General features: G+C 36.8%; 1 protein-coding gene across 4 annotated transcripts in view; it reads left to right on the top strand.

Moving 5' to 3' along the window:
- The window catches only part of YLPM1 (YLP motif containing 1), a 96277-nt gene that overhangs the window by 49983 nt on the left and 33735 nt on the right, over nt 1-12559 (top strand). For 2 of the 4 annotated variants that reach the window (XR_015252191.1, XM_025919671.2), the window contains exons 15-19: nt 1-84; nt 373-456; nt 2660-2740; nt 5884-5935; nt 11002-11132. Coding sequence is in view for 2 of the 4 variants with exons in the window: in XM_025919671.2 (XP_025775456.1) it covers nt 1-84; nt 373-456; nt 2660-2740; nt 5884-5935; nt 11002-11132 (432 nt within the window). In the remaining 2 variants the exon portion in view is untranslated. Of the gene's footprint in view, nt 85-372; nt 457-2659; nt 2741-3498; nt 3716-5883; nt 5936-11001; nt 11133-12559 lie in introns of those variants that run through there. The other 2 variants (XR_015252192.1, XM_086709257.1) reach the window with 2 other exon arrangements.

The raw sequence follows: 12559 nt of genomic DNA, 5'->3' as shown, positions 1-12559 counted from the left end.
GTATATTTGGCTGAAATGAGTGCAGATAACCAGACTTGTGGCAAGAGAAATATTCATGGAAGAAAGCTTAAAGAAATAAATAAGGTGATTTTTGAAAACATAGGAGGTGTTGTATTCCAAACTTCATTTTGTTTGTATGATCACTGTTGTCTGGAAATAATTGTTTATCTCCTTTACTTTCAGAAAATCTTTTCTACCTTCTTTAGTAAATGTTTCTTATCCTTTGTATCTAAGTGAAAGAGGTGTGGCCTACCTCTTCCTGGAAGTAGCCTGTTAGACTTCACAGTATCAGTTAAATTTGTCTTAGGTGCTCACTTGGTCTTTCTTTGAGTAGTTTCCCGAGATAACTTGACCTCCTGAATCTCTCAACAGATGGCTGACCACTGGGAAACTGCACCTCGTCATATGATGCGTCTGGACATTCGTTCTCTGCTGCAAGATGCTGCTATTGAAGAGGTAAGTGTCCTTTGCCTTGAAAGCAGTGCAAAAGGGACCTTTTTTACACCTGCTTTATTTCAAAACAATTTTAAATTACAGAAAAGTTGGATGAGTAATATAAGAACACCTATTCAACTTTCATTGAGATTTACTGATTGTTAGTATTTTGCCACATTTTTCTCTACACAGAGAGATAACGTCTTCTTACTTCTACTGTTATCACTGTTATTGTGAAACCGTTTAAGAATTAAGTTGTAAACCTCATAACCTTTAACCCCTCACCTCTAAATACAGTATTTGAGTAGGGTATCTCCCTAGAACCTCCCGAGAACAAGGGCATTCTCTTAACAGAACTAGAAGTCTCAATTATCAAATTCAGGAAATTTAATACTGATAAAGTACTGTATTAAGTAGTACAAATTTCCTAAATTAAATTTCTTGAATTATCTCATATATAGTCCATGTTCACATTTCACCAGATGTTCCCATAATGTGCTTTAGAGCTATTTTTAAAAATCTAGGACCTGGTCCTTTAATATAAAAAATACTTTCTCAGCCATGTCATCGTCAAGAAAAACAAAGAATTTTTGGAGAGTGTAGACCATTTGTTTTGTAGAACGCGCCTCAATTGGGTTTTGTCTGGGTGTTTCCACATGATTAGTTTTAAGTTAAACATTACCAGGAATGCTACATAAGTGATGCGGGGTCCTTAGTGCATCATATTAAAAGCCATGTGATGTCAGTTTATTTCATTCCTGATGATTGAAATGTTGATCACTTGGTTCAGGTGGTATCCATCAAATTTTTCTACCTTTATCCCATTGTAATAATCTGTAATTAGATACCTTGTTAATATCCTGTTCCTCAAAAGATTTATCACTCATTGATAATTTTTGCCTACATCAGTTATATCATGGAAGAAGAGAGAGGTTTTTTTTTTTTTAAATCAGTTGTGTACTTCTGTTTGGTTTGACAACCTGTGAATGAGGGTTTTCTATACTTAATGTTATCATTGTATTTTTATGTGTTTTTATCCCCCAAAGTCGTTCCTCAACCCATTTCCTCTGGTTTCTGCCCCAGCCATTCTCGAGAGACTTTTTCATGAAAGATTTCCATGACAGTAGATAATTCTCACTTCTGTTTCTTAATTTTGCAGCCACATATGACTTAGTTGACCCATGTCCACCTTCTTGACAACATATTTCTTTTGGCTACTGTGAGTCCACCTTCTTCCAGTTTTCCTCCTGCCTCTCTGGCCGTCCGTTTCAGTCTCCTTTGCTGGCTTTTCTTGCTACTCAGCCCTTAAATGTTGGAGTTCTTTAGGGCTCTGTCTGTCTTAGGCTCTTATCATTCTGCACATTTGATATAGATAATCTTTCTGGTAGCTTCGATTGCCACATATGTGCCCTTGATATTAAACTGTCAAGACTGGAATGAATTTTAGCAGTATCGTAACACTAATTACGTTTTGGTAGAGAGGTTATGGGTGATTTTTATAATTCTACCATTGTTTTCCAAATTCTCTACCAAAAAACATATACTACTTTAGTGCATCTCAAATGCAGCCTATCCAGTATGTAAATCATACAAACCTGTTCCTCTTCTGGTATTCTCTATCTTAGTAATTAGACCCACCAATCACTTGGTTGCCGAAACCTTGACTCTTAGTACCTGTGTTACCCTTTGCTCTTTATTCTCTGTCCTACCAACCTTCAACCTTATCCTTCCACCATGTAGTCAGGCTCCAAGTTTTGTCAAGTTTACCTTATAAACACTTTTCTTATCCATTTCCTCTCTGTTTGCATTGCTTCCATTCTGGGCCAGGCTACTATCATCATACTTTTCACTATGTCCTTTCTTACATTTTGAAATTTGAATCATACACATGTTTTACTTGATTGGAAAAATGCCTGCTAAAGGTTTAGAAAGAAATCTTAGTAATCCATAGGCATTCAAAACAGGTAATCATCAGCTTAGAATAGATTATTATTCTCAAATTCATAGGGAATTATAAAGATGGATAGCCCGAGAAAACGAAAAGCAGGAATATCATTCTGTCTTTTATAAGTTCTGTTTCAAAGTTTAGGATTTAAGCTTCCTTAGGGTATAACAGTGAGTCTGTGCTGCCTTGCTCTGGGCACCTGTGCTTGTTTGAGATCTCAATAAGGAACTCAACATTTTCCTAAATGTTAACTCATTGCTTTTTATTGGGATAATGTAGGTAGAGATGGAAGATTTTGATGCAAATATTGAAGAACAGAAGGAAGAAAAGAAAGATGCAGAGGAAGAGGAAAGCGAACTGGTAGGAGACAGACCAACCACTTTGAACAAAGTGTCTCTCTTAAAATCCTTAAGGGTTTAATCTCAGATCTGTGATCAGATTACTGCTGCTGATATGCACCTTAATGGTCAAAGTTTCCATAATCATCTTTAAGGAGATTTTTGGATACTTTTTATTTTTCCCCTGACCAAAAGAACCTTCTACTGTACTGTTACATGAAAATTTTAGAATGCTAAGAAACATACCCTCCTAGTCACTCATCTATTATGGGTGGCTTTAGGGGAGTATACTTTTCAAGAAAATCAATTACATATGAAAGGGCATTCTCACATTCCAGCAGATATGTGGTACAACCTACCCAACATATGCATAATTGTCTCGTCTTTGCTACAAGATTTCAAAATTGAGTTTCTGTCAACTGAGGCAGAAGATCTTCTAGAATGAGGAGGCAGAGGGTTGCCACTGACTGCTGGATTTGTTCTTCTGCATTTTATCCTATTGAGTGATGGGGAAAATGATTTGACTGTGTAGGCAATGCATTTTGCTTAGGCTGATTAGAGGCTTTGTAGTGTGAGTTCAAAGTTCCCGTGTACCTACTGTAAATGCTTTTGATCACACTTCTGTAGAGATGTTTGCCTTACCCTGTCATTGAAAAATACGCGACCTGTAGAGTTATGTTACTTTTCAGTGTTTGCTAATGAGACACAGAGATTAGCAATGCCTTGAAAGAGTGTGTCTTTTTTAATTCAAAACATTATTTGTTTTATTTAATACTTCAGCCCTTGCTAAAGCTGCTTCTCATATTCTTCTGAAAATGTACAAAGCGAGAACCCTGATTCCTACCCCTAGAGAATACAGACTCTCTAAGAAGTGGTCCCATCAAACCCATGTGTGATACAGAGGACTCTGAAAAGAAACTGTGTGTACATAGAGATGGTGTCAACCTCTACATTCCTAGATTTCATATGCGGATTAAAAAATAAGCTTTAAAGATAATGGCATTTGAGTCTCAGTATGTTTTTTTGTCTTTAAACAAAATATTTTTCTTAATTAGGTTGTTTTTTGACATATATGATCTAAAATGTAGGCAGGAAGTTCATTTAAAGGTCCACGCTGTTCTGGAATATGGCTAATGACCTCGTTAGCTCCTTGCAGCGTGTGTACTAGGAAGTGATCATGTGAGAATTCTATAATGTTAGCTTTCTGAAGCTCCGTCTTCCTTTTGTGGAGATTTCAGTTCAGGACATGGTTCATAACATCTGATTTGTGTAGGTGTAGATCAAAGCTTGGAACTTTTCATTGAATGTACTAATTATTTTGAAAAGTGAAACACGCTGTAAATACTCTATTTTTACACCAGAAACATGGCAAAGAAGCCTTAAAACTCTACCCTGCTGGACTATCTCTTTTATTTCCAAATGGCCTAACATTTCAAGCAGTGAGAAGATGATACAGTTGTAAGGAAGAACAGGGTGGTTCCAGCAGAAGGAAATTAATATACTCATTTTGCTTATCTTTATGTTATAAAACTTCTCTTAACCCATTCAAAAATGCAGAATCCAGATCTTCTACTATTGGGTTCTATTCCAACAGTAAAAGATTCTTGGAGAATTTTAACCAAAGGGTTAAGAGCAAGTCTCATGTCATTCAGACCATTTTCATTGAATTCTCAATAAACTTGGCATTTTCTACTCTGTGCTGATCAATGCAACTGGGTGAAATCCAAACTTTTCTTGGTTAAGAGAATCTTTTTCGGGGGTCATCGGTATGATATTTTTCCTTCTTTAGTGCTTTAGTGAATTTAGTAGATACGACTCAGAATTTATAGATATATTATTCTAGTGATGCTTAAGGTTTTCAGATGATTTTTGAGATATCACTTGTACAGATTTCATCAGTACTTTTAGCACCATCACTTCAGCATAGCTTTGTCTTGGTTTGTTCTAGAAATGTATTTGGGAAAGATGATATGACTTATAACCTGAAGTACTACCTAATAAGTTGAAAGTGAATTCTTAGTTCGACTTAAACACTAGAAATGTACAAAACCTATAGGTTTCCTGGAAGAATTCTGATGCTCCAGTACTCTAACACAACAGTTACTGTCATGAAACGTTCAACACACTTTCCACCTTACCTTTGTGGCAGTCTGTTCCATGACCTTGAATATTCCCAGTAGTAGATATATTAGTTCTTACAAGAAGATGCTGACACCTTTGATGAGTCTGTTCTGTACAGTAAGTCCTAATATTAAAGTTCTGTATGTTAGGGTTTAATTGAGAACAGGGTCCAAATGAAGGAAAAGAGGAATCATCACCATACACTTGCTAGGTGAATAAACGAAAAGGATTACTACATAATTAAATAGGTACATTGGAAAACTTGAAAATCTTATGGGACTTTGTTTGAAATAAACTACCCAGTTATTTTATTAAGTAAAATATAAATTGCCTGTGGAGATTTCTGGTTTTTCGTATAATAGGAAAATATCATTTTAAAAGACATTGAAAATAATAATCTGGGTTCCAACTGACGCAGAAGAAATGCTCTCACATTGATTCAGTGAAACCAGCCTTTGTAAGATCTAACTGGTAAATGGGTTGAGTCATTTTTAAATGAAGTTGGAACTTCATAGTTGTGTTCAGTGATACCATTGTTTTCTTCTTTTGAGTAAAGTTACACTGAAATATAAAGTAGCTGTCTTGAAGAACACTCTTTGTACCTCATGGCTACTATCACTTGAGAATTGCAGTTGTATTTAGAAAATAAGCTAGCTAGTTATTAGAAGTCTTCTGCTACTCTGAATGATATTAATACTAGCACAGAAACGACCGTACGTCCTCTCCATATTTACTGTTTACCTGTTGTTCAGACTACAGCCGGGTGTCCTGAACTGTAGCTGCCTCAAAGCGCCTTCATGATACTATTCTGAAGTGACTACTCTGAAATCTGGGCAGGGAAGTTTGGTGAATTGGTAATTCAGTTTCTTCAGAGATAATGAGACTGTGTTTTCCCTAAGGATATATATATATAGATATATATATATGTAACTAGTGAGTGGAAACTGAATCCGTTCCCAGTTTTAATGCTTTTCCAGTTCAACAGTGATATGCATGTATGTGTCTCTTTCTAACCCTTCGAGCTTCTCTCTGTGTGCGATTTAGGGTTACATTCCGAAAAGCAAATGGGAGATGGACACATCTGAGGCCAAGCTAGGTGGGTATTTCCTTTTTCCTGTTTTTATATGTGATACCTGATGGTAATGGTCATAGATCTTTCTGCTGTAAGAAGAACAAATTTCTCCCAAATTTCTGCTTTAAGCCAAGATTCTTGGCCTACCTTACGTCCTCAGTCTGTTGTGCTAGCTACATCTTGTTTAACTAGTTACATCTTGGGACAGAGTGAAAGAAGAGTATTTTAGAGGAATTGCCTTCAGTACCACTTCAGGGTATTAGAGTAAGCGGAAGTATGATGCATTTAGCAACAAAATGCTGTCACTTGTAAAATCCGTTCTGTTATATTAATCAGAAATGTTGGTGCGATGAGATTTCTGCTTTTTTAAAAGAATATTTAACTGCAGTCCAAAGTTGAACCTGATTGTGAATACTTTGGGTAATAATAGTAGTAGGAATAATAAATATTGAAGTTTAAACATTAATTTAAAGGCAGTTATTTTCCTTGTGTAATAGATTAGAGTTTCTGGGTACGGGGAGGTAGATCTATAATTTAGGTTTTCGAGGAGCCTGCTTTGTAAGAGTCAAGTTTCCTTCAAGTTGTTTTTAGCGCCAGATTACAAGGTAAACTGGTTAAAATGATTGCCTAAATCAAAACTTGGAGTTGCTTAACGTGAGGTATCCCGTCAAGCAGAACATCCTACATATCCAGTGGATTTTCCTCCCAATATTTCATGGTCATAACTGCAAAACTTTTTTTTTCGTTTACTTTTTTCACCTCACTTAAAGAGAATCCTTTAACACATCGATTTCAGATGTATTAATAAATAATCTAAGAAAATGAGATGAGGACTTTCTAGAAGATTGACCTTACTAATGTATGTAGTATGACTGTCAGTCTCTGCGTTTCTCTTCCTGGTATCATGCTGTTACTCCAAAACTGAAGTAGCCTTCTAAATATCTTAAGTTCCTAGAAGAAATCTGAGTCATTTAGCTGCTTCACTGTTGGGGACACATTGTGTTTCTGATGTAAGAGGAGTGCATTTTACACACAACCGCATAAGTTTTGCCTTTTGTTTTGCTCACGTGATCACGTGGGCAATTGAGGTTCACTAGGCCCTGTGTAAAAAGCAGTTCCATAAACTTCATTGTTACTACATTATTGGGAGAGGTACTTTGTTACACAGTCTAGAATTTTTTTCTACTGTATGATATGTGAAAGTTATATGTGATTACTGACATATTCTTATGCTAGTCTTCCCTCCTTGGGAAATCCTAGTCAATGATCTCTTCCTCTAAACTTTCGAAGCATTCATAAATGTTTAAGTGCAATTACATATGTAGGAAAATAACAGGCACAAATTACTTTATAAATAATAATGCTTAGGTCTGCTTATTTTGATATTAGATTAAGTCTGTTTGAAGTTCTGTACTTTGAGAATAACTTGTAAGACTGTAAGATGATTTCCTTCTTCTGGTTCTCTAAATAGCAATTGTCTTTTGGGGCAAAAAGAGATCATAATAAAGAGACAACAGGATTGTAAAAGTGATAAATATTTTAGCCAAGCGTATAATGTTCGCAGGCATTACAAATACATGATCTAGGATAATACTTTTTTAAACTTGAGCTAGTCCATTTTCTATTTTTCTTTCTAATTTCTAATGAGAAAGGAAAATGGAATTTAGCTCTGATGACTATTCAAGAATATATGATATTAAACTTGGTACTGATTTCTGGAAAAAATTCTGGCCTACCATTTGCTTCTCAGAAAATATATTTTATACAAATTCACTCCAACTTAAAGGGAGAGTGTTAGGCAGTTAATTCCAGAAATGGATTCGTCAAATCATTTTTATTTACTTATTCAGTTAAAGGCACTGAAGGTGTAGTAATGAATCTAGAAAATAAATCCTAACATGTTTGCTGCTGCTATTTTAGTAAGAGTGACAGTGATGTTTTATATAATGACTGGCATCTTGCACCACGGTGTTATTTTGAGAGCTAACCTACCTGCGGAGGAAGGCAAATTGAGTGTGAGCATTCTTGAAAGTGCTTTTGCTTCTTTGATATTGGTCCATGGAGCCAAATGAGAAGAAGATTCTTCTCTAAAACATGAGGCTCTTCACCCGAGAATCAGCCTATTTACAGTGCCCTTCCTTATCTTAACAAATTTAATAGATTACAGGGTACAATTTATTTTTCTAGGTACTTTACCAACATTCGTAAATTCCTTTTGGTAACATGACTATGCTGGATGGAAACATACTAAGCTTCATCAGTGTAACACACTGAGCCAGAAGTGATAAATCTGTGTAACTGAGGCGTTTTGATTTACAAATGAGTCTGCCAGTGAGAAAGTGCTCGTTTACCTTTCATGCAACTGGTTAAATCTCATTGCAGATTCTTGATCTGTGTTAATTAAGTACAGTGTGCAGTTCAGCCAATGTTTGAGTGTTAAATTGGAAGTGGTGTAATTCTAGAAAGATTCAGAACTGGCCTGAAATACATCCGGCATCGGTGTCATGGAGTTGTTTTAAAGACCGCCTGTGGCCCACTTCACTTGCACCCGACTGGCTCCTTCTCAGCTGGGACACAGGCACCCTAATGCAAGGGTGGGTGTTACATGCCACGTCGGATGCTGGGGTTCAGCACTGAAGCTACTTAAATTCCAATGATGTGATTTTGGTTTCTCAAATTGTGAGAAACTGAAAGAAGGTTTGAGACTGTTACCCTAATTTAGGTTTCTCCATACCGAGTACTTTTACTTTTCTCATCTGTCATTTGTCTCTGCTTATGAGTCATTGTGTATTGGCCTTCTACATGTCAGGCAATATCATCTCTTCACAGTTGGAATGAAATTATTATTCATATAGGCACATAACCCTTGTGTGTTTACCATGAACAGATTTTCAGAAACATCATATATGTTTAGAAAATGCATACGTGTATGTCTACAAAATTTTTCTGTTGTGCTATAATAATATATACTGTTCTGAAGATGTGGGAAAATTCTGTGACCTGCCAAGTTGGGTATTTAAACCTTCATCTTCATCGTAAAACTTCATTTTTGAAATTGAAACCTCTGAAAATCCTTAGTATGAGTGTATGGGATACCAGCCGTTTGCTGTAATTAACACCCCAGATTCCTCTTCCCTCACCTTATGCCATACGTCTGTGTGTTTGGGTTTCCAGGATGCCATGTGGAAGAGGTATGAACCTTCAGCCCCAAGAAGGAAGCTTTAAACATGTGTGCACAATGAAATTTCAAATTAAACATTACGAACAAGGGTGTTCAGACTAGTAGTTCATGTTCTTCTGATCTTCCATGTTACACATGTGGGACTCCTGGTCTGTAACTCCTGTCACATACCCAGTGTATGAGGCACAGTTCTTACAGTTTTCACACTGCCCTTCTGCAATGCTGCCTGGCCATGCTCCATTCCAGGGGTTCAGATACGAAATTATTCCTTTGAAGTATGTTAACGTCAAAGTTGATCTTAAGTTTGGAAATCCTCTGAGGTTTATTTAATAAGTCTGTTGGAGCTTCCTACTCTTCTGGTAATACTGTAGACTGTTGAACTAGAACAGTTTTATTGTTTGTGAGACTTCATTGGGTTTATAATACCATAATCTACATCCCTGTGCAATCAAGGGGTCACTTCTTTAAGCATTTGTATATCATGGCCTGTCATATACATGAAAATAGAGCCATTTGGTACAGCATGTGATTTGCAGAGGAGATTAGGAAACTGTTTCTGTTGAACTCATCCATGTTAAAAAATTTTCTAAAGCAATATGATGAAAATTTATTGAGTTTTGTACAGTGTTGTAGTTTGCCTTGCCGATTTTTCAGTAATATTGCTTTTATAGGGGAGGGTTTTAGGAAATAAAAGCTTTGCCAAGTATGTGAAATCTTACTGGTTTTTGAAGCCTGTATGGTATGGTACAGTTAGTTGTGTGTGAATCTTTTACATTTGAAGCATAAACTCCCCCTCCCTCCTGCCACGGCTTCCATTGTGCTTTTCTTTTCATATCAAGTTCTCTCCAACTTAGTGCCTAAAAGACTTCTATTATATACACTCTGCACCCTTTTTGGAGTTTAATGAGATGTGGTTATTGTGTATTTCTGACATTTTGTAGGTTTTCTTTTATTGACTTGCTTAATAATAGTGTGTGTGTGTAACCGCAGATGATTCCAAAGTTCAGTGCTTCAATGTAGTTAAAAATATATATAGCTCATGATATTCTACACACAGAATTCAAAATCAGTATTAATAACCAATGGAAAACACTACACATTTTCATCGCGTGTTCTTCTTGCAGACACCTAAACTCCTATCTATCTCCTAATTTCTGAATCTGCAATCTCCATTCATTTAAGTGGTTACAGTTTGGGCCCCTTAGGAAACCCAGCCCTCTCAGATTGAGGATTCAGAAAGAAAATTTAGATCTGGTCACTTTGGCTGACTAGTTCTTAGCCTCAGAATGGTCAATAGCATTTCATAATATAAACAAAGAAAAGGGCGATCTGTACAATCATCTTACTCAGAAACATTAACTTAACGGCAAATCCTCGTACAACCGTTCCCAAGGAACCGTTCATCTAAAACCTTCTTTAAACGTTAGCTTGGCTCATTAAGTTGTTGGTACTACCTGCTTTTCGTATGACACAGTATCACATGTGATTACTGATCAAATGGGTGGTGTTAATATTGTGTCAAAGGGGAAATTAAAAAAAGGAGAAGAAAGAGTTTTTAGAAAAACCCGTCTTTGCATTTTCCTTCAGGACATGAGAGCTGAAGTGTGACTTGGGGGGGCGGGGGCAGGGAGGCCAGGAGACCAGTGACTTTCCTTACTCTGCCTGTATTTGTTACTTAAACCAACATCGTAACGTAATGCCTGCCAGTGTGAACATCAAATAAACGATGGAAATTGCACAGAACTTGGTGCTATCTCCGCCAAGAAGATAGTTGGATCTGCAAGTGATGCTGCCCTCAAAAATGTGGATGTGCCCTCTGACAGTGCTCCAGACTTCTTTTCCTTTAGTTGTGTGTTGTGTGCAAATTCACACTCTCCCTTAATGCTGCGGCTCTGTGTTTGTCCCTCAGACAAGTTGGATGGCTTGAGAACTGGTACTAAAAGGAAACGTGACTGGGAGGCAATTGCCAGCAGAATGGAGGATTACCTTCAGCTCCCTGATGATTATGACACTCGTGCTTCTGAGCCTGGGAAGAAGAGGGTAAGAGACGTTGTCAATAATTGCCAATAGGGGAAGGGCCCCGTTAGGCATCTGGTTTTGGAGAGTTATAGGCAGATAAGAATATGAATGCTATTTTTAGAGTGACTTAGTTTATATTCTATCATATTACAAATTTTTAAAAAATGAGTCAGACCTTACAAATTACCAGATTAAAAATGTATAGGTACTTTAAAAAATGAAAAACAGAATCTCTCGTGGCTAGCACGTTGTCAGCCTTAAAGGAGTTTGAAGGGGCCACTTGTGCTGTTTTGTCTGGGGCAGAACAGCTAAGTGCAGAGTAAAGTGTGGAAGACAATCTGTGGAATATCTTAATGGATTAGATCTAGAGAGTCCAGGAGTGGATGGACTCAAAGGTGAATCCTCGGGGTTCTGGCCATGAGCACTCCATGTGTGTGGTGCCATTTACTGAGTCAGAGAAAACTGGGGAAGTCCAGTTACAGAGTAAAACATGAGAAGTTCAGTGAGAGACCATTTAAGTTAGAAATGATAATAGAACTCAGGACTCCAGAATTTTGAAGTTCAGGTAGAGGTAAATGTTTCAAGAAGTAAAGAGTAGTCAATTGTTACATGATACAGAGAAGACAAGTAAATTGGGAGCAGAGAAATGGCTATTGGATTTGGCAACATGGAGATTGCTGATGGTTGATCAACAATCAGGCAGGTTTTCTTAGAGAGTTGAAGGGCACAAGCCAGTTTGGAGCTGACTGAAGAAGGAATGGGAAATGAAATATAGAACAGCCAAGGTAGACAACTTCTTGAAGTTTTGCTGTGAAAAGGAGCAGAGAAATGAAACCAGGATATTGCATAGGCTTTCCACATAGACGTTTATGTATATCCTTTTAAAACAAAATAACGAAGCAAAAAATGCCATATTATGTGTGATCCAGATAAGCCTTTTCTAGCTAATTTGTCTTGATTTTTGTATATAAGTGTATACAAACTACCATTCTTTTCAAATAGCTGCCTAATCTCCATTGTTTGGTTGTTGAGGTATTTATCCAGCCCTTTATTGGTAGATACTTAGGCTATTTTCATTTTATTGTTAATATAAACACTATGGTGAAAGTCATAGTGCATATGCATATTGTTTTGAAAGTATATCCCTAGGGTAGATTTTTAGCACTAAAGCTGCAGTCTTATAGAGTGTGATTTATCATTTTGACAAATACTGTGAGGTTGTTTTCTAAAAAGGTTACACCTGTTTATATACCCACTGTAAGTAAATGCCTGTTTTTCCACACTTGCACCAAAGGTGCTGTTATCAAACTTTTAAACTTTTGACATCTGATGAGTAAAACAAAAATGGTATCTCAGTTTGCATTTCCTTAATTAAGATGAGGTTGTGTATCAGGGCGCCTGAATGGCTCAGTTGGTTGAGTATCTGACTCTTCATTTTGGCTCAGGTC

Source organism: Puma concolor, chromosome B3 (assembly GCF_028749965.1).
Source record: "Puma concolor isolate L17-30 chromosome B3, mPumCon1.1.hap2, whole genome shotgun sequence".
Classification (NCBI taxonomy): domain Eukaryota; kingdom Metazoa; phylum Chordata; class Mammalia; order Carnivora; family Felidae; genus Puma; species Puma concolor.
The sequence above is the reverse complement of the archived record's forward strand: the minus strand, read 5'-3'. Positions and strand labels throughout refer to the sequence as shown.